At 42.0% G+C, this 20,577-nt stretch overlaps 4 protein-coding genes across 12 annotated transcripts; 3 read left to right on the top strand and 1 right to left on the bottom strand.

The window, feature by feature from the left end:
- The first annotated feature begins 58 nt into the window (after positions 1 to 58).
- Positions 59 to 3,554, top strand: rpusd4 (RNA pseudouridine synthase D4). Its single transcript, XM_086199600.1, has 6 exons — positions 59 to 738; positions 996 to 1,203; positions 1,292 to 1,385; positions 2,241 to 2,391; positions 2,470 to 2,567; positions 3,116 to 3,554. The coding sequence occupies exons 1-6, from the start codon at positions 156 to 158 to the stop codon at positions 3,314 to 3,316; spliced, it is 1,335 nt and encodes a 444-aa protein (XP_086055726.1). The 5' UTR covers positions 59 to 155; the 3' UTR covers positions 3,317 to 3,554.
- On the bottom strand, positions 2,796 to 10,509 carry qrich1 (glutamine-rich 1). 6 transcript variants are annotated; one of them, XM_086199590.1, is made up of 12 exons: positions 10,489 to 10,509; positions 9,035 to 9,294; positions 8,849 to 8,923; positions 8,437 to 8,556; positions 7,545 to 8,351; positions 6,508 to 6,667; positions 5,306 to 5,460; positions 5,112 to 5,226; positions 4,929 to 5,037; positions 4,700 to 4,851; positions 4,526 to 4,610; positions 2,797 to 4,441 (listed from the first exon to the last, which is right to left on the bottom strand). In XM_086199590.1, exons 2-12 carry the CDS (start codon positions 9,281 to 9,283, stop codon positions 4,252 to 4,254), a joined length of 2,217 nt encoding a protein of 738 aa, XP_086055716.1. In that variant the 5' UTR covers positions 9,284 to 9,294; positions 10,489 to 10,509; the 3' UTR covers positions 2,797 to 4,251. The 6 variants fall into 6 exon arrangements, with proteins under 6 accessions (XP_086055715.1, XP_086055716.1, XP_086055718.1 ...); XM_086199592.1 differs by lacking the exon at positions 10,489 to 10,509 and adding an exon at positions 10,318 to 10,467; XM_086199593.1 differs by lacking the exon at positions 10,489 to 10,509 and adding an exon at positions 10,315 to 10,465.
- On the top strand, positions 9,302 to 16,238 carry LOC147268212 (proline-rich transmembrane protein 3). Of its 4 annotated transcripts, XM_086199599.1 has the most exons (6): positions 9,489 to 9,564; positions 11,080 to 11,298; positions 11,735 to 11,924; positions 12,901 to 13,389; positions 13,594 to 13,944; positions 15,548 to 16,238. In XM_086199599.1, exons 3-6 carry the CDS (start codon positions 11,891 to 11,893, stop codon positions 15,601 to 15,603), a joined length of 930 nt encoding a protein of 309 aa, XP_086055725.1. In that variant the 5' UTR covers positions 9,489 to 9,564; positions 11,080 to 11,298; positions 11,735 to 11,890; the 3' UTR covers positions 15,604 to 16,238. The 4 variants fall into 4 exon arrangements, with proteins under 4 accessions (XP_086055723.1, XP_086055725.1, XP_086055722.1 ...); XM_086199597.1 differs by lacking the exon at positions 9,489 to 9,564 and adding an exon at positions 9,302 to 9,384 and having other exon boundaries at positions 13,594 to 16,238; XM_086199596.1 differs by having other exon boundaries at positions 13,594 to 16,238.
- Positions 16,239 to 16,500: 262 nt separating this feature from the next.
- On the top strand, positions 16,501 to 20,401 carry LOC147268211 (uncharacterized). The gene is made up of 6 exons (XM_086200802.1): positions 16,501 to 16,848; positions 18,012 to 18,131; positions 18,205 to 18,323; positions 18,862 to 19,012; positions 19,089 to 19,210; positions 19,279 to 20,401. Exons 1-6 carry the CDS (start codon positions 16,572 to 16,574, stop codon positions 20,257 to 20,259), a joined length of 1,770 nt encoding a protein of 589 aa, XP_086056928.1. The 5' UTR covers positions 16,501 to 16,571; the 3' UTR covers positions 20,260 to 20,401.
- Positions 20,402 to 20,577: the final 176 nt, after the last annotated feature.

Here is a 20,577-nt window from a genome sequence, read left to right as displayed (position 1 = left end):
ATTACGTCAGAGCATTAAAACAGAGGTGTCGCAGGATTCTTCCGAGCAACAAGGTTAGAATAAATAGAAAAAAAATGACCTGACAACGCTTTATGCCTTTTTTTTAAACAAAAAGCATTTTAAAGGACTGATCCTAAAAAACGTATAAAGCAACAATGGAAGCTATTTTTTTTTTAAATTCCATCTGTCCTTTAGCAATGTTGACAAATAAATCAACTGCCTTTTACTGTGAAAGGAATGCACCGGAAGTAATAGGATTCTACGCGCATGTTTCCTTTCTCCTTAAGTGTCTATTGGAGTGTCAAAACCTGATTCCAGTAACTAGTACCAAGATGAACGGCTGTAGAGCCAAGGTCTGTATGGGTGACTGGAGCTCCAGTCTAAACATCCTCTTCTCCCGGGTCAACACACGGACAAGCCAGCGTTGGGTGGCAGCGCCGACCTTCAGACGGAACCGGGCTTCTGTTGCCGAAGAGGCTCCAGACCTCGGCGAACCAGAGAAGCCTCGCCTGAGAGCTATAGACTTGGCACAGAAAGTCCAACAGGAGAAGGCCAAGTCTAAGGGACCCGAACCTCCGAAGTCCAAACTTCAGAATAGGGTGGTGGAAGTGAAGCGGTTCAGTCTGCAGCTGCAACATGTGCATCCCAATGTGCTGGCCAAACATCTGAAACGAGGCCTGCTGTACCAGGATAAAGATATTGTGGTCGTCAACAAACCCTACGATATTCCTGTCCGAGGTAATCACGAGCAATTTCTAGTATTGTACATTTCAGCAACATGTACTTAATCAGCAGTACATTTTTAAAGATCTGTCACAGTGTACAATTGGTTAAGTTTTACATTTAGCTTGTATAAATTGCTTTTATCTGTTAGCTTACTGTATTAGGCAACAAGCTGATAATATTGAACCATATTACGACTGTGATGACATCAATGGAAGTTCTGTGATGGCGTTACCTGCAACTCACAGTGTGTCCTTTTTGCTGTCTGTCAGAGGTCTCTGAGACCACATCCATCTCCTCTGTGCTTCCTGTCCTCGCCAAAATGATGGACGGTATGAAAGTCAGGTCAAACTCTCAGCTGCTGCCCAGTCTGGGACTGGAGAAAGAGATAACTGGAGCACTCCTGTTAGTGAGGAATGAAAAGGCACTAGAGCACATAATTCACCTCAACAAAAACAACCAAGTGCAGAAAAAGTACTGGTAAGTTCCAGGATGTAGAATGTGTTATATATTTGATCGTGATGATTTTGTTGCCCCAGCACTGTTTACACCCAGTGTCTCTGCTCAGGGTTATCACTGTTGGTGTCCCGGTTCCATCCGAGGGAATGATTGACATTCCGATCATAGAGAAAGAGGTCCCAGGCTTCCAGGCTCTTTATAAGGTTGGCGTCCTTCTGTGGCTCAGGCTGATCATCAGTTCTGTTCTCAGAAATTAATTGAGGATTATTTTTTTTTAAATTTCAAATTTGGCAGTTGGCACAAATGACTGTTGGGACTCGAGGATGAACTGAAACAATTTTGGTGGTCAATATCACCGTCACCTCACATGAAGGCAACATTTCAGTATTGCTTCAATGGAAGTTCTTCAAATTTGGCCCAAATTTCAAGTTGGATGAACTCAAACAGATTCGGTGGGTGTGAGGGTTTAGAATCACAGGGTGGAGACGCATTTATTTTACTTTTTTTGTTTTGTTTTCTTGATGGGATGTTTAGAAGCTATCATGGTGACATCACACATGGAGTGAAAGATGCCAGAACAAAGCCAAAATTACCTTCTTACACATATTTTAGTAAAGCAGAAAGATTTTGCCCCACAACTCTCCAAGTGGGAGGAGAAAGCTCAAATTGGCCCATAGACTTCAGGATTTTCAGGAGGGACCAAAGTTTTTTTTTTTTTTACCTTCCTTAGACATACCAAATAATTTAGATCATTGCGTTCAGCAGAATCTTGGTGTGTTATAAACAAGTTTTTAGGTCATGCTCTTGGAGGATTAAGCCAGAGAACCGCTGTCGCCTGCTGTTCATGTCCACACTGTCACTCAAGAACCATTTTACCAAATCTAATTTAACTTCATACATGATTTCAATATAGGACCATCCACATCCCCACTGTTTATTCCTGTTGTTATATGCTAAATTATATCAGAATGCCTTGATTAATTTGCTTCATATTTTAGATGTTTAGTCAACAAGATCCCAATCTCATGTTCTTTTTTTTTTTTTTTTTTACTTTTTAGATGGCTCTAAGCCCTGTTTTCAGAATGAATGATGCAGGCAGTGGTCTAACTAAAGTTCGAGGTCATCGGCAAGCCCTTCCTGCAGTCACCAAATACAGAGTCCTGGACAGCAGCAGAGGCTGCAGCCTGGTGGAGCTCCAAACATATACTGGTAACAACATTTGGTCTTGTGGAAGCTTGTCTCTGGAAATCACTCTGTATTAAAGCTACATGCTTTTTGTATCCATAGGAGTGAAGCACCAGATGAGAGTCCATATGGCATTAGCACTTTCATGCCCCATTCTGGGTGACCACAAATATTCCAACTGGAGCAAACTAGCCCCCCAGGTAAAAAAAAAAAAAAAATCATCACAATTTTTAACGAAGAAACTGTTTTTAAATAGTGGCCGATCGTTTCACCACTTTAGCTGCCAGCATTTATTTCACTGACCTTCATAGTAGGTAGAAAATACACACCAGGAAAATTGCCTGGTTGGAGATGCAGCCCATTGGCGCCATCTAGTGGTTCACAGAAAAGCTATGAATTCAAGCCAAATATCGAAGATTGAAGTCAGACTACGTACAGTGCAGGTTTTCATGCCAAGTGATTAAAAATCTGCAAATTTATTGAGGTTCAATAGATCAATGCACTTATTTTAGATATGATATCTACATTAGGAAATTATAGAATTCTTAGAACTGAGGTTGAATATCAAAATAAAACCTTGCAGCCTTGACAAAATTAATACACAAAGGTAAATGATAAAAAAAGGGCCCTTGTGACAGGGGTCAACTTGTGGCCTTTAAAACAAAACAGTGACCCTTCTGTGTAATTATGGTCATGGAATAATCATGGCGAATGCTATCATGAAGAACTTTTTTTTTTTGTTCCACAGAAATTACCAGAACGGGTGTTGAGACATCTCGGACTTGAACAAACCAAGAGCCGTCACCTTCCCCTTCATTTACACTCTCGACAGCTCACACTACCTGGAACCAGTCGAGCAGATATCAGCGTGACCTGTCCTATGCCCAAATTCTTCACACAAACTCTCAGTAGACTACATTTAACTTTTCCTGAAGAAGTCAATCAATGACCACCTCGTTTTTTCTTATTTCCTCTGCTAGTTGGTTGTAATGTCGTGTGACAAAATTTCAGACTTTGATGCAGCAACAAACTGTACAACCACTTAAATTAAATTGATTAGACACTGACACCAGTGTAAAACTGGGAAATACCGTTGTGCATTATATGTACAGTGATGTGAAGCTACTTTGAGGAACAACTTTGACTAATTGGAATAATAAATGAAGCTAAAACTTGCCAGTGTGGTTGATTCTCCCGTTTTGTTTTTCCAACATCAAAATATAGTCGAATAGCCTCTTGACATGACTCCTGATACAGTTTTCTCCACTTGTATATGCTGTTTAATAATCTACTGTACATACACACAAGAAGAAATTGGCAAAAATCCATTGTGGGTGTTTCAATCAGTAGCGTTGACCTGAGAAATAGATCCAATCTTTGACTACAATATAGCACTTGAGCATACGTGACTCTTACTTCTGTTAAACACACTAAATGATACAAGCGTGTCTTTTCTTTCAACCCAGGCACAAGTTCACCTTTGTACATATCAATACATTGTACAAAAGTTGAGAGCAGTGGTCCCAGTCGTGAGATGTATGCTTCAGGTATAAGTGTACCAATACATGTGAGGTTGAGGAGTGAACGCATCATTAATAAGACTCCTGCTCAACTGAGAACAGCCCAAGAGATTGATTGTGATCCAGCAGCGGCGAGCGTAAAGCCTCACGTACTTGCCAGTTCACATTATGCAAGAAAGGGAGTAGCTCACCCCCCTCAGATGAAAACCGCTTTGAATCTGGCTTTCACGGTGCACTCCTCACAGAGAAACTGTTTCACAAGTGATCCATTCGTTTTGAGACGGCCAGTTTATTGAGTCAGTTGGAGCACTGCAGTGTCAACAATCAGCGACTGAATTACCATCTCCCGCTCAGTCCACTCATTTTAGCTCATGTCCTCTGGTCCTGCATTAATGATGTCCTGGATCTCTCGGACCACGATGATGCGTGCCAGCATTTGCTCCACTTGTTGATTTGTGAGAGGCTGAGATGAGTACCACATTGGACTGTTGGGTGCGACAACAGGCTCTGGAGTCATGTAGTATGCATCGTTGCGTCCTTTAACACTTTGAGGACTGGAAGAGGAAAAAGGAGGGTTTAGGATTAATCCTGAAAAATAATAGAGCTACAGAGCATTTCTTTGCTCGAGAGCCACTCACCATTTGAAGAGGTAAAAGTCATAAAGTTTGATTGGACAACGAAGAGGATTCTCTGGATCCTCCACCTGCTCATCATACATGTCATCTGCTCCAGAAACAGAACCACATGACGGGTCAGCAACAGCAATTTCAGCGGTTGAGTCACAGCAACACGAGGTGAACTATAATAAGCACCTTTTTGTCCGGCACTGTGTGAGCTTTGTCCTTTCAGAAGGCGGATACTGGTTGCTTTGTCCTTGGCATTAGTGGGGTTCTTCCTCGTGTGTCTCAAGACTTTAGAGAAAGCTACTTTCAGGTGTTGTTCAGGTGTTACCAGATGAAAAAACCTGAGAACAATTGAAGCCACAGTTAGATGTCTGAAATTCATGTTTGTGTGAGGAGAGCAGATAGAGTTAGAACTCACTTGGTGTTGAAGTACATTAGAGTTGTCAGCAAAGTGCCTGGTGAATGTGCACCCAGCTGTTTACACTCCCACAGCATCTCCTCTGTCACATGACTTGGAATGATGTAACCTTGGAAAAAGAAACAATAATCAATGTATAGTATTAAAAGGATGATTAATGCGTACTTGAGGACTCTCTCTTACCTAGAGGATGAACACTGGCTTTCCAACCATCCAGGACTTTGTGTAAACACTCACAGAACCGAGTGTAATACGGATCACTGAAAATATCATCCACACGACCATTTTCGGCAAGGTACTAAAAAGAAACATGACTAACTTCAGATAATATCCTGTCAGAGCGCATCAATCTTATGTTTGAACATTGTAATACAAACCTTTTGTATACATAAGAACACATAATACAGCACATCTGGTGCAAACTGTCCCTCGTCGGATCCTCGCGCTTCCTGCGTCATCAGGGAAAGAGCCAAGTTAAGCTCAGCCACAGCACTGGACACCAAGTCTTCTTGAAATCGCAAGGGTTGGCGACCTGGGAAACAGGAGTTAGTTTTTACTCTTTGTGTGAGTTGAAAATACAGAAAATGTATTTATAAAGCACATTTCCCTGCAAAGATCAAGTGTGTCACAGAGGTGCAAACTTGCAAGCTGCATGATATGCAGCAATGAGCAGGACCAGGAGTGTGTGGCTGTTCCATAGACGGAGAGGGAGGTGAAAGCTAATATTTGGATTCTACATGACAGATCACACTCAAGGGTGCACTATGGTGTAAATATCACTTCCTGAGTCCACTAGGTGCTGCTGGAGAACACATACTGTACTTCTGTACATCACATGAGAACAAAATGTAAATTTGGATATAAATTGAATCATGTTCATGACATAAGGATTGATTCCTTCAATCACTAGGTGGCGTTATGATATTGACTTGAGATCAGCTTGTAGATGTCTTCATGTCAGGACTCTTATCAAACATGAGGTCTGGAAAACATCTGACCATATAGAGTCCAGTGACAACAGTTTTGAGTTCTATGGTATGACCATACAACAACAACTAATGTAATTTCCTGTTATAAACAGGTGGAAAGATCAAAAAATTTCCCCAAAATTTCATGGATTCTTCCCTGTCTCACACAACACCCATCCACCAGGTTTATACGCCACCAAAAAACACTGCTTCCTTGGTGGAGGTAATCAGTGGAAAGGAGTCTAGGGAGCGAACAAAACAGGAAGACCAAAATGCATACAACACACAACTGAGTAACTAAAAGAGTGTTAAAAAAAAGATCCTGCCCTTCGTTTGGATGTAAAGGTGCCCAACACTGTTTCTAGTCCGATCAGATTTTCGGAGATTGTGTTCTGTATTCCAGGAGAGAGGCCTGATTACTGTGTTGTTAATCTTCAGACAGACAACAAGAGGGAGTTGACTGAGAGTCTGGAAAAAAAAAATACATCCTGCCTGTGAGTTAAATCTCTTTTAGAGTTTTTACTCCATGCACCTTGCCAGTTTAGTCTGTATAGGCCTTGTTGTGTGACTTGAATGTGAAGGACTTTTTACATGATTAGAGGTTGACTTACGTCCTATGGGTGCCAGCTTCGTCTTTTCCTGCTGGTTTAGCTCAGCGTTTTTTCGCTTTACCCAAAGGCGCCAGACTTCTAAGCCCTCCTCTGGCTTCAGACAGACTGGAACAAGAATTTCTGCAGGGGGTTCAGCATGAGAGTCTGACTCTACTTGACCCTGCAAAAGACCAAGATATAAATATCTGAGCTGTGATATTTTTTAAAAATTATTTCTTAAACATGATTTTAAAAAAAAAAAGTGCAGCACTAGTAAAAGAGAAATTTACCCACATTAAAATATATGTGTGCATTCAAAGTTTACTTTTTTCCCCCAGGAAGTTTTATTTTCATTGAACTGACCAGGAAGCGTCTCCGTGGCAACCAAAATAAAAGCTGATCCAATTCTCTGAATGCATAACAAAGTTACTTTACTTGCTTCCTTTCTTGTCTACTTCAACTTACACTGGACCACCCAAAGCACCGCTCCGCTTTCCACAGAAAACTTCAAACATGTGCAACAAAAGACCATTATTCCTTTATTCCTGTTTTTGTATTTACCAGAAATCCACTTCCTTTTTTCTTTTTTTAATGAGATAAAAATAACTTATTCAAAAGCAAAAACCAACCTGTTTTCCACTCTTATGTAAAATGATAAAAAAAAGTTTACTTCTGTTTCCCATTGAAAGTTTCCCCTCATCAATAAATTTCTTTGAGATTTCCTGCTGAATATGTCCAATATTTGTTGCAGAAACATTACTGAACAGGTGACTGAGCATTCCAACCTTGATGATGATGGAGTCATATTTTCCACCAGGTTGTCCACATTTACATGGCCGCCATTAAAACACAACAAGAATTCCATAGCCTAGTGTAAAAGCAAAATTTTTGGCATGTTGGCCATCTTTTCTTATGTCCTGAAATCTTCAGTCAAGATTAATGCAAAGAAAATAGGTAAAGATGATACGTGGAATTATCTGAACGAAGCCTTTGATTATTTAACTTTATGTACTTAACTGGGAAAAATTTGGTTCAGCAAACAAAAAAAAAGTTCTTACCTGCAGATGGAGCTGCTGCTCTTGTCCATCTTCTCCTTGGGTCTGCTGTTGACTTGGGTCCCAGATGTGTACCGACTGGGTCGTGTTGTAAGTCCCCCCTACGGTCTGCACTGCCACAGGGATGTGAATGTTCCCATTCATGAACTGTGCCGGAAACAGCGTCTGTACTATTTCTTCATGTGTCCCAGTAGAGACTGACTGCACATCTGCAGACCTTGATAAGGAACTGGGCGACATTTTATCCTTACCGTTGGCAGCAGTGATTTGCACTGTGCTGTACGTCTCCTGTGGTATGGCGATGTGAGTTACACCTTGCTGCTGAGGAGTCGAGTAAACAGGGATGGTCCAGGTCTCCCCTGTTGGGCCTGTAATAGTTCCTGTAGTGCTGTACAACTGAGTACTGTCAACGGTGAGCAAATCTGGTCTGAGGGACACATAGCTTTGCTGTTGGCCTTGAGGGATGGTTAGAACTGTGGCCACTTGCTGTCCCTGTGGAACAGCATAGGACACTGCTATGGGAGCGTCCACCTTGCGCTTCTTGGCAGGTTGGAGAACAGCCGAGACAGTACCAGACCTCCTATCGGTCTCCCTGGAGGAGTCCTGTTGCTGGGAAGCAGACATGGCCTCTATGGTCTGGATGTGGATCTGCTGGCCACCAGGTAGCTGAATTTGTTGGCCAGTCTCAAGTTGAATATGCTGGCCATCTGGCAGCTGGATCTGCTGAGCTCCTTGCAGCTGGATTTGGTGGCCACTTGACAACTGAATTTGTTGTTCACCAGTTACAGCTGCAACCAGCTGCGCTTGAATCTGAGAAATAAGGCAGCAGGGATGTAGCATGGATATATGAATACATCATTAAGGTTTGGTGCATGAAACTGCTCATATACTATACCTGCTGTTGCTGCTCCTCTGTGAGCTCCTCCTGTGGGACAAGTTGAGCTGTCGAGATTCCCTGCAGCTCCTGGGGAGATGAAGTGGCCATCTGAAGAACCTGCTGCTCCTGGATCTGAACCTGGAACAAGTCCAGAAACATTTTACCATAATTACATCACTTACTTCTTTTTAAACCAAGGTAGGGAACCGAATATGGATGTAGATGATGTGACTTCAGTTATCAGCAGAAATTATAGCAATATGATTATAATGTGCAGTTGCACCCATAAAAAGACTAAATTCATTTGGTTCCAATGTCTAGGATTTGTTTTTCCATCAAATGCACTGTAACAGAAAAAGTAGAACATGGTGCCGCCTGCCTTGTAGCACTTTACTGGAGGTAAGAAACTAACACTAGAAAGTAAACAAACCTGCACTTGAAGCTGCTGTTCAGACCCTTGATGCACAGACAGTTGAGGTGAAATCTCTGTCGAGGTCACCTGTACCTGTCAAAGTGTGTGCACACAGTATAAAAGGCACAGCAGATTGAATTTCCCCTTAAAAGATATTGATTATGCTGTTCGGTTACAATAAACCATATTAAAGGCTGCTCTTACTGGACAAGCCAGCTCTAGGAGAGAGCCTGCCACTTCAGTGCTGTCTGTGTAGACACAATTGGCATCCTGCTGCTGGAAAACCATGGCTGTGGTGGTGGTGGCCCCTCCCTGCTGGCTGAACTCCTGCAGCACCTCTGGACCCTTGGCAAGGGACTCCAGGAACTCCTTCATCCTGTGCTGAGGCACCGTACGGGCCTTCTGCCGCACATACTCATCAAAGGAGACCACACCACTCTCCTGCTCATTCATGGTCACTTGACCTAAAAGATGAAAACAAACACGGGCACTTCAGAATATGATGTTTGAAACAGTAAACTTGCAACATCAGTACAAAAGTGACTGGAACAAAGGTAACATTTTATGTGAAGTTCAATAACGATGGGAGCTGATTACTTTTGCCATCTGACATTATAAGAATACATTTTAAATGGCAAAATCATGACGCTGAAAGCCATGCCATTTAAACGAGGGTGCGTTTGGAAAACATGGTGAAAACACAGAACAAAGTGCAGTCTCCGAATTAGCTCCAGGTACGAACGCAACGCTTTCGTCAACTTTCACGAGTAGAACTCAGTTACATAGCTCAAAACTAAGTTCCACGTCAAATTATTATCAAAAGTACGAGTTAAAATCGATAAAACACACATGAAATATTCGTCTGACTGTATGTATCATTACTGTCGAGTAACATCAGCTAAGCTAATTGTTAGCAACCTAGCTTGGTAATGCTAGCAGCACGCCAGTATGTCACGGCCCATATGGCTAACTAGGAGAGTGACCAGTAACGGCTGTCTATATTTAATATGAACGAATAGCAACGTAGAATCTTTTGCAAATTATGTGGCTTAAATGCACAGTATGTTCACTGCGTAAAACAACCATCCATTCATTTCAACAACTTGACGCTAGCTCGTCGTTGTGCTAACGTTAGCTTGCTAGCTACATTGCTCTGGATCCTGTCATGCTACCTTAAATAAAATGAAATCCTCTCCTTTCCGCCAAGGCACGGTGTTTAAAACTAAAAAGCCGATAAACGTCTAACAGCTACCACCAGCATGCCATCCACTTCGCCGCACAGTTCATGTAGCAGTAGTGTATTCCCGCACACAATGCGATGATTACTTTGCAATAAAATTTAACAGCAGCCGCGAGAAGGCGAGGTCTCTGACGTCTGCTTATTTCAGGCTGATACAGGCTGCCTTCGGTGGGAAACTAGTTTCCCAGCTCCAGCAAATCACAGATTTAGTTTTCCGGAATGATCATTAGATTAACGTTACTACCACGGTGAAGCCGCGCAGACAATATCTTCACTTTCGTTTATCCGGAGTGATATATATGACGGAAGTAAAGGCCCCACAATACGACGCGATTGTATCCGAAGAGCTCTGCTGGTCAACGGCCTGCCGCGTCGCCTTGTTAACAGGAGTCCCATCCTACAACACCCAAGCTGATACCATGTTTGCCTCCAAAACTGTGAAATAACATTGGTACAAGCCTCGCAACTCAAAAGGCTGTAGTTAACCGCATGTCACAGAGCAACAACACCCAAATATCTGAGCAGAATTTTAGGGGATGACGTACAATTGTTTTGTGCCTATTTCTTTATTTCAGGCCTTTAGAGTAAACGGAGAAAATATTAGCAGTGGAACCATTAACTAGATACTCGTATTGTGTATATGTATCCATATGCTGTACATTAGATAGAGATGAATTTATCAAAGATGAATACAGTTTTTTTGATAAAATATTGTCAAGGAGAATTAAATTTTGCTTGTCACTGTAAAGAGAAATGTTTTTGCCCGCCATGTGTTCGCCTGATAAAGCGATATAGATTAGAAAAAGTCAAACTATGGACCATGAGTTCAGACAATCTGTGTCAAACTCCCAAAATTTATTACCAGACTTTTGACTCTGTACCACGAGCTTCAAGAAGCCAAGTTCGAGGTTGATTTATAAAAAAGCACCACTGCTCCCCAGGATAGTCCTAGTGATGCTTCAATATCATTTGAATGTATGTACCTTTAACAAAATATTAACTTCCCCAGTCTCCCTTAAAGAGCCAGGCATGTGCTGCTGAGGGCCTCCCCCTGTTCCCTCCACAACAAATGGCCTCTTGCTCTTCTTAAGGTGGACCAAGACAGATGTACTGTGTAAATATAGTAGGTCCCCTACACACTGGGCTGCAAAGAGTTAATTCCCACACTCACTGCAGACTTGTGATTCTGCAAGGGCTCTCTGGTGGAAGTGATATATTTCACATGTGTGTGAGTATTATTTCAGATCAAAGTTGTTTTTAATATTTTATTGTGATCTCTGTGGAAAAATGTCATTGTATGCATTATATAGCTTGCCAATGTGGCGTCTACCATGGAGTCAGTATTCTGCTTACTCATAAGCCAGTAAATTGGCACTCTGTAAGCGTGAGTGTATTACTGTGCACATGCCTAGATGGCTTTACAGATTTCTTCATGTGACTTTGTGCTACTGTAAGAATCTTAATGTAATCCTTTCCAGTGGGATTTACTGTCACTTTAAATGTTGTAGACAGCTGCAGGTGAGGTGTGGTGACCATAACTGAGAGTCAGTTAGTCATTTAATGTTTTCCTTTTGAAATCTACTTTTGAAAACACAATCTCTTTGGAATGCATTAATGAAAGCATTTATTGTCCGGCATCGAGGCACCACCTTTGTTTTTTGCAGGTGACATCATGATGGAAAGCTGCCAAGTAAACAGCCGGTGCAGTAATAAGAATAATCAGCTTGAAGCCTTGATGGCTGTCAGCATGTCTGCAAATCCATTGTAGTCAAACCTTAGTGCTCTTTCTGAACGTCATCAGAGTCAGCTACACACTACACATGATGGACTGCAAGGAGTCTCAAGGAATCACAGGTATGTTATTCGGTTTTGTTCATAATGAAATCTTTGGTTACAGCATGCTTTTGTTGAGGCATCCTGAGTTTTAGTATGTTTTAAACAATGTTTAGTGATTGTTTGGCTATTTAGCACAACACTTGTAAGAGTCTATACATTGGCATGTAGAGCTTCTTAGATGTATCTGATTGGGCCTGAATGACAAAAAGTCAAATCTGATCTCAGGTTAAGGTTGCAACAGGCAAATAAGAGCACCTACATGTAAAATGTAACATGTTCTTATTACAGATAAAAAAGAAGTTAAAATGTCATGAAGACAATTGGAGCTCCATTGTCTTACAATCGTGAAGTTACGCTAGTGCTGTGGTATCATTCCAAACTGAATCAAAATTCAATGAGCATTGCAATATGGCTTTTTCCATGGCAGGAGGGTGTAAAGCATTGTGAAGGCCAATATTGGGTCAAAATTCAGTTTTTGCTTAAATATCGTGGTGCCCAGCTTACACGTCAAATTCAACAGACTTAAGAAAACACCTTTGTTTGAAATAAAAAAATCTATGCAAAAATCACAAACATTCTCATTAATATCGCAAATCACAATTAGATGTTTTTTGTTTTTTTTTTCAAAACTGTCCAGCCGTAAGTGATAAGTGTATAAGTGAAGCAGCTGGTAAGTATTTGTGACCAAAAGGGCACAGACAGATCAAGACTGACTCATGCTGGGAAGCGCGACGTTAGAGCCAAGCTGTGTTGATATTTTTGCCCACACAAAATCCACAGATGTTGTAAAGTGTCCAAACCAATTACGGAACGGGACTGTTGTGCTTTAAAGGATTGAAGCATGAGATAAATTACTTGTACAACTTTGTGACTCTACTAACAGAAAATAATCTAATTTTGAAGGTGAATAGTGCATCAATGTTAGACAGTAATCTGATAAACCTGTACTCTAACCCTATGTCAACACTTCCTCCCTCTCCTCTTCGTTCTGCAGGTTACGGATTTCACCTTATATGTGGAAAAATGGGTTTTTCGTTTTTGCTCTTCGCCTTGATAACTTTGTCTCTCCCGTCGGCTGGGAGCTTCATCCAGACTTCAGACCTGATCTTTGACTCAAGTCAGATGACTCCAATACACAACAATCCGATGGAAAGCTTTTTTACTGAAGTGATCTACCGTCCAGAGAGCAGTGGAGACTCTGTGCAAGGCAGCGGGGATGGTGTTGACAGTGGCATTACAAAGGATCTTGAGCAGGCCAGAAGTGAATCCCGTTCTGAGATCAGAGTTGCACCGGTATTTACTCGATTGCACTTAGGGACTCATGACAGAGGAGCTGACAAAGCCGATACTTCAGTTACAGGGCACAGACGCTCCAGTGAGCACGTGATGTCAGAGGAATCTCTCTCTGAGGGCAGCCACAGAACAACTGAGGAACTGCTAAAACAGAGTCATTCAGGCGTAGCAAATGATGACTTTATGACTGGTAGGTGAAAATTTGATCACTGATTGAAATCAATGTCATTGACATACAGTATACTGATATTTTCAAATACATTTAGCTAAAGTGCATATGGCAATATTTTTAATTCGTTACCCTTTCCATTGGCTGTGGATTGAATGACCTCTCTCTCTCTCGCTCTCTCTCTCTCTCTCTCTCTCTCTCTCTCTTTCTCTTTCTCACTTGTAGGTGAGATTATTCCTGAACGCCCTTTCAAAACTCATGTGTTTACTTCACCGACAAATCAGAATCCATCAGGATCAGGACATCCCTGTCTACTTGGTCCTTGTGTTGGGCTTACAAACCTGAATGGGACCAATCTGTTGTGGGATGACATGAGGCGCACTCTGGCCTTTGCCTGGGAAATACATGTCTTTGGATCAGCAAGCCTTTTTATTCTTATTGTAGTCCTTGCAGTTTTAGGAATGGCTGGTGCAGTCAATCTGTCTTATCCCATCTGTGATGCCCTGACTCTAGCAAACAGTCTCCTGATCCTGAGTGGTTCCCTGCGTGCCGTCCATCTTCTGCTCGATCCCTACGGTACCCGTCAGATACTGCCTCATGCTACCCTGGCAGCCCTGCATAATGTTCCCATGCAGCTTCTTCTGTGGGCACAGGTTACTCTCGCTCTGGTCACTCCCACAGGGCAGAAATTACTACTTTTCCCAGTGTCACGGCAGCGACCTTGGGTGGCAGGAGTGCTGGGTATATCACATTGCACTCTTTTGCTTTTAGCAGACTTGTATTCTCAAGCTCTGTTCCCTACTCTCCCTTTGTTGCTTCAGGCCCTTTCACTCTGCTGGGGTCTTCCATTCTGCATGGAACTGTTCACAAGGTCTCTTTTGCATGCGACCATGACTCAAAGGTCATCTGTTCCACAGTGGGCTCCATCACGGAGGATTGAAAGGCGCGCAAATCGAGTAACAGCAGTGTGTGCCTTCCTGGGGGTTGTCTGCTGCAGCTTTCAGTTTTACAGTCTCCTCTGGATTTATGGGCTGATGGGGAACTGGAGGCGTTTCGGTTGGGGCTGGTGGCTCAGTCAGTTTTGGGCCAGAATTCTTGAGTTAGCTTGGGGATTCTCATTGCTTGCTTTGGGATCTTGGATCTTTTGGACACCCTTCAGAGGACATTTAAGGAGCGGTCATGGGCAGGGGCGTATTGAGGAATCTAAAGGAGTGGAGAAAACCAGCTTGTGGTATAAATTCTTAGCAAGTGTTCAAGGTGGACAACTTAGAAAATCAGAAAACCATTGGAAAGATCTGATGCCAAACAACTGGGCAAAGTGTAATATGTCTAAAAGTGGTGTCAGCAACAACATCCGGTGTCCGTATGATGATCAACCTTCTGCTATGGTCCCAGAACGCAAACCTGATCCAGCTAGCAACAGCAGCTCTGACCCTCCAGCTGCACTTATGTGGCAAAAAGTTGGTGATCGTGATTGTGTTCTTTCAATTATAGAATTTGATATGAGGCCCCCATCACCAATTAACCTCAGGCGCAGCATTGACAATGCACTTCATCACGGACAGCTTATGACGGGAGGCCTGTTCACGGCTCCTCCTCCCTCTTGGACTCACACTGTGGGACAATATGGCTCTAATGGAGAAAAGGGTACAGCAATGTTCCCTTCAGATTATGTTGGTTATAGGTGGATGTTAGATACAGAATCCATCCCTGCATCTCTAGACCATTTCCAAGAGACAGAGCCACAACAGCCACTCAGTGCTACCTCTGTTCGTAGTGATGGTGTCGAGTCTCCTACTGGGGGACCTCAGAGAGAGGAATTTTACCCTGGGACGTATCAGCATGTCTGGCCTGATGAAGACATCACAGACCTCTGAGTTGTCCCATATTTCAGAGATGTCTAAATTAATGATGTCTGCTTTACCGCCATGTTTCTTTCATCGAAAGTGCTATTGATGTGTTTAATGTCCATTCGCACTCTGGAGAATTCCTGGCTCTACTCTGGCACATTTGCACATTTGCACATTTGCACGTGGTGTGAATTTGATTAACTGTTGATATCATTGTTCATGTTGTCCTCTTGAATTGTGTCATCATCTGAGTTACAAATATTCAGGACGAATTGCAATTTTGATTTTACATCATGTGAATTCTTGTAAATCTTTTTTTTTTTTTACAGATCTGGAACCAAGTGACTGGAGTAGCATTCACACACATTTTCCCATTTTGAATTAGTGCTGCATCATTGTGAAATTGCAAGACAACAACAACAAAACCAACCTTTCATTGAAAAATTTATCTAATTTAGTAAAATGTTATTTTCAAAAGTGTCCTACACAAATGTTAGATTTTTCCATTGTCATAGTTTATGTTGGTTTCCTGGAGTTGAGAAATATGCATTTCAAAATACTCAGTAATTTTTATGCATTTTTCTTGATAAGCAAGCAAGAGTACTCATAATACTATTTATTATATCGCACTGGTAAATCACAAGATTGTACACAATGATTGCAATATGACTTTTTCACTAAGTTGTGCAGCACTAATATACATTGTTATTTAAAAATGTCCTATTTGTTGTAAAAGAGGCCTGCTAGAACAATTTTTGTTCCCATTAACTAAATATATTTTTACCTGAATGGGTTCCAGTACAACTTGTAGATAAGAGTGCAATGAATTGGCAGAAACAAGGTGTGGAGTTAATTCCCAGTGAGCTGGTAAGAAACCTGATGATGTTGTGTGCCAGTGATATTTTGCAAGCAGGCAAGTTGCACCGGTATTTGTTTAACTTATACATTACCTCTGTAGGAATGAAGAGGAATCACTGTTTTGATTGAATGTGTTGTTTTTAATAATAATAAAAAAAGAATCATCTACTCTGTTGTGATTAAATTAGATGGAGCACTGCACTTCTGTACAGGCATTTAGAAATGTTTGATATGTGCTTTTCTTTCTTTTTATTGCGTTTTAAGTTTTGATCCCGTTTATTACATTTTGATTTTAATTTCAAAGTTTTTTTTTTCATGGAATTTTATTTAACAAAATAAAGACGCATTGTAATTCGTTTAACTTCGGACTCATCAGCACTTTCCAGCCAGGTGTCCTCGCAAGCCCTGCTGTGATTGGCTCGTCAATTAAGTCGCGCTGACGGTCATCCACATGTATGAGGAAGTGGATGCTTCACTTATAACGTGCTGAACATCATGATCGGAGGTGTGATGTGTTTGAAAACCTGTGCGCTGTGTGCCCTGCTGACAGCGACTCTAACATCTGTAAAAGTCTGTCATGGAAGACTTGAAGATTTTTCCCAACGACGCAAGGAGACGATCTCAGCTCAGTCTCTTGGTTTAGAGACTGGACGAGGCAGTGTTCACTTGTCAAGTGTGGTGTCTGATAGTAATCACAAGTCTGCGGCCCCAGCTCGAAATGGATCGCTTGCTTTTACGTTTGGTGAAGGGAAAGTTCAAAAACCGGGCACCGGTGAGTTACTGAGAGAAGATTCAACAAGTTCACTCAGCTTGCAGTGTAATGCATGTAGTTTCTTCTAAACATAGGAATGTGAGTCACACAATGATATTCATTCTTAAAGCACAAGGGAAGAAAACTGACAAGTGCCGGAAATTATTCAATTAGGAAGGTCATGGGAAACCTTAATTCAGTTTTTTAGCTGTTCAATGCAAACATAGTGTAACAAGGAAGACCTGCTGCTTTCAATGTCATACAGGCTGACATATAACTTATTTTAACAACAATGATATAGGTCTGTTAATATACTGTGTATTTATGTGTGTGTGTGTGTGTGTTCTTGCATGCTCCAACTTTATGTCATATCAAGTGTTTTAAATTTTCTAAGCTCTGGAGTCAGTTTGTGATGAGACCACACTCATGGAGAACACTTGCAATATCATCAAGGGTCAAGTTTAGACTTTTCGAGCATATATTAGGGACATTTGGATTGGCTCATAACTAGTCGAGGTATTACAGAATAATCTTTGATGCATATTTTTCAAATTCTTAAAAAGGCCAAAGGTATTTTTATTCTCACATGTCAAAATTCTCAAAGTGACTTGGCAAATTGCATTGCTGTGCTTCAGGGTGTATTGATAATCTTGACTTTTTAAGGAGATTTTTGTTTCATAAATAGCAATCACAGCAGGGAACCTTTGGTAAATGTGGCAATCTGACCCCTGTCTTTTAAGATTGAAGAACAACTAAAGAAAAATGCCTGTGACAAAGTCACAAATCAGGACAGAAACATCAGTATCTGTTAAACACTTGTTGAATCCTCACATCATTCAGCCAACCATCCCACTCACCTGTGAAATAATAATCCAATATGGCTGCCAATGCAAGTTGGCAACAGTGAGCGACAGTGACAGGGATCAAGCTTAGCTCACATTTATATTGTGTTAATATTTGGTGAAAAGGTTCTTGAATGTCAGTTGAGACACTCGGTTCCTCCTCTGCCTCCCTTAATCCTTCCATCCTCTTCTGCTGGGAATGCCAAAGTATGAACTAGGGCTTCTAGAAACCTTTTTTGTGATGCATTATTCAGTGCCAGTGGCCAATGAATAAATTAATCCATTTCAATGTCGATGTGTATGATTGCATGAATAAATTAACTGAGTTGTGCTTGTTTACAGTATGGTCCAGTTTACTGGATGCAAAACTCAAGCGTCTGGATCCAACAGTGCAATGTAGCAACAACCTGATGACCCTGCAAGTCAAACAGGCCAGGATGCCTCACTTTCTTGTGGCTAGTGGTAGGTTCCGTGAAAGGAATATGAGATGTTGTCCAGTGGATAACAACTTCAAGTTATTATTTTTGCCTAACAGGTGAAGGGCGTCTCATCCCTCTGTCTCAAATGCCTTCCAGCTGTGGCTACTCTGTGAAGAGGTCTCGTAGAGATGTGCAAATCGCTGCTCCTTACCAGGGCTGCCATGTTACCCAACAGGTTAGCTTCATAATCCAACTTGAAGGGCTTCTATTATACTCCAGTTCTATATTTTTATTCCAGGGCTCCATTAGGGTAGCTTTACATGCTTCACCACTTTAAAAGCAGCATTATTTAACTCATGATTGTTTATGCAGCCCCCTCAGTTCATCCTCTGGGTCAGAAGCCAGCCCCTCACATTCATTGTATTAGCGTACTATTGGAGGGCTGATTAGCTTCACCCTGCTCTTCATAAGCATGCTGGTTCTGGAGCTGATGACCATGAAAGAACATGACATGAGCCCACATCAGTGCATGATCGTCTCTTTAATCAGACCTCACTGCTAGCTTGCATATCTTGCCCCTGGCAATCATGTCGACACTTGTGGTCACACTTCCCAAGACTGAAATTCTAACAAATCTCCTAATATTCTGTCTGATAAGTCATTCATTTTCCAGGAAATAAGTTTGTTTTGATTAAGTTAATTTTGCTGCGTCCACCTGATGTTTAACTTTGGAGCAGAAGCTTCCTCTCACTCCACATCCCTTTAAACTGCAGGGTGCTGATTATGTGCTGCCACTACGTTTATGGGGGGCACCAATGACCATGTCATGCCCAGCCTTTTCACTTCCACCTTCAGTTTCCTGCTTCCCATCTGGAATGGTGGTCAAGTTAGGTGGTGTATCAATGAATGAGATAAAAGTGAAAGGTAGGTCATCTACATGAACATGTCATTGGCTTTACATTCTACTTGATGATCTCATCAGAAAATACAACTTTTGTAGTGTCTGGCACATGGAAGCCTCTTTCATTGGTCTGTAGCACCTGTGGACTTGGTGTGGAGGTGGTCTCTGGAGGACTGACACTAACTGCACCCTACCACCAAAGTTTGTGCATAGAGACTAAGGTATAGTTTATTCTTTTAAGGTTTAAAATGGAAGCTGAATTATACACTAATTTTCTGTTTCCTTGCAGGATGGAGTGCATTCACTCTCTCTCCAGCTGGCTGACGTTGAGCTCTTAGCCACATGCGCTTCACTACCAGACAAAAAGCCTACAACAGCAGCTTCATCTTCTAGTGATGGTGGTCATGTGTTTCTACAACACCCAGCGAATCCCAGGCCCTCTCCTCCCACAGGTGCAGTTACTCCAGCGGCACAGCTACCTTCAACTGAAAACCAACAGATAGCTGCACCCCAGCAACCTGCACATCCATTCCTCCAGCAGTACCAACAGTTCCCCCAGTACCTCTTGTTCCCCAGACCTGTACCACCAACACAACCTCCAGTTACTAAAAATATTGCTGCTTCACACCCTCAGTCAACTGAACATTATGCCTTTCAGTTTTCCACACAATTCCCTATGGTAGGTAAAATTTTCCATCCAGCACCCCCTTCTACGCCTCCGGCCATTCCCACACAGGGAACCACACCTGCTCCCACTGAGCATGACAGGATCTCTTATTTTCACCCTTCATATCCTTTCTTGTCCTTTCCACAACACGCTCCGCAACCTCAAACTGCTAATGAACCCAAAGTTGTCCTCCAGGAGCCCCCACCACCACCTGTGTACCCCCAAATCTATCCTATCCCTGTGTTGTATCCTCCCCTTAAATATTCTCAAAACATTCAGCCGACTCCTCCTCCTGCCACCACCTCAACAACCAGTGTAAAAACTCCTCCAAAGCCTGCTCTTCAAAAGCCATTTTACCACCCATACCCTCACATATATTATGTTCCTCAGCAGGCTGCTGCGCCTGTGTTTCCTCCCCCAAAGACGGCTTTGGCTCAGCCGCAGCATGAGCGTCAGCCTAACTACTACTCCATGTCCCCATTTTACCCCCTCCCTTCTCATCCGAGGTCAAATTCAGCTGCGGGAGCCAGTACTGCTGCTGGTTTCCAGGAACAGCATGCACTCCCTGTTGTGCATTTTGATGAGCCAAACAGATTTGCCTAAATGAAGCCCCTCCATGTTTTTTGTTTTCTTTTTTTTTTTAGGTAAAATATCTTATTTTCTTAGTATTCGAGTAGTGGGGTTCAAAATTGACGTTTCCTAAGGGGGGAAAAAATAAATGGACATATTGGTTACACGAGTGTCTAATGTTGTCATTTCATTGTTTGCGGTAATTGTGCGTGAAAACCTTCAGAGCAGTGGCTTAGTCATGAGTCCAAAAATCCACCTCTGTTTTTCTGTTAGTGATTTGAAATGTTTACAGTTGATTCATTCGGTTAAAAGACCATTTACAGGGCTGCAATCAAAAATTCATTACTGATT

This window comes from Aulostomus chinensis, chromosome 3, assembly GCF_037954235.1.
Source record: "Aulostomus chinensis isolate RoL2024-O1b breed Wild chromosome 3, RoL_Achi_v1.0, whole genome shotgun sequence".
In the NCBI taxonomy this organism is placed as follows: Eukaryota; Metazoa; Chordata; class Actinopteri; order Syngnathiformes; family Aulostomidae; genus Aulostomus; species Aulostomus chinensis.
This window is presented reverse-complemented; position numbering and strand designations above follow the sequence as displayed.

Excerpts from the sequence above, each read along its gene's own strand:
- rpusd4 (XM_086199600.1), top strand. The coding sequence starts at position 156 with ATGGAAGCTATTTTTTTTTTAAATTCCATCTGTCCTTTAGCAATGTTG. Across the intron at positions 1,386-2,240 it reads GCTTCCAGGCTCTTTATAAG|ATGGCTCTAAGCCCTGTTTT; the intron begins GTTGGCGTCCTT and ends TTTACTTTTTAG. Across the intron at positions 2,568-3,115 it reads GGAGCAAACTAGCCCCCCAG|AAATTACCAGAACGGGTGTT; the intron begins GTAAAAAAAAAA and ends TTTGTTCCACAG.
- qrich1 (XM_086199590.1), bottom strand. The coding sequence starts at position 9,283 with ATGAATGAGCAGGAGAGTGGTGTGGTCTCCTTTGATGAGTATGTGCGG. Across the intron at positions 8,352-8,436 it reads CAGAGGAGCAGCAACAGCAG|ATTCAAGCGCAGCTGGTTGC; the intron begins GTATAGTATATG and ends CTTATTTCTCAG. Across the intron at positions 5,038-5,111 it reads AGCCAGTGTTCATCCTCTAG|GTTACATCATTCCAAGTCAT; the intron begins GTAAGAGAGAGT and ends TCTTTTTCCAAG.
- LOC147268212 (XM_086199597.1), top strand. The coding sequence starts at position 11,891 with ATGATGGACTGCAAGGAGTCTCAAGGAATCACAG. Across the intron at positions 11,925-12,900 it reads GGAGTCTCAAGGAATCACAG|GTTACGGATTTCACCTTATA; the intron begins GTATGTTATTCG and ends TTCGTTCTGCAG. Across the intron at positions 13,390-13,593 it reads AAATGATGACTTTATGACTG|GTGAGATTATTCCTGAACGC; the intron begins GTAGGTGAAAAT and ends TCTCACTTGTAG.
- LOC147268211 (XM_086200802.1), top strand. The coding sequence starts at position 16,572 with ATGATCGGAGGTGTGATGTGTTTGAAAACCTGTGCGCTGTGTGCCCTG. Across the intron at positions 18,132-18,204 it reads TCACTTTCTTGTGGCTAGTG|GTGAAGGGCGTCTCATCCCT; the intron begins GTAGGTTCCGTG and ends TTTGCCTAACAG. Across the intron at positions 18,324-18,861 it reads GCTGCCATGTTACCCAACAG|GGTGCTGATTATGTGCTGCC; the intron begins GTTAGCTTCATA and ends TTTAAACTGCAG.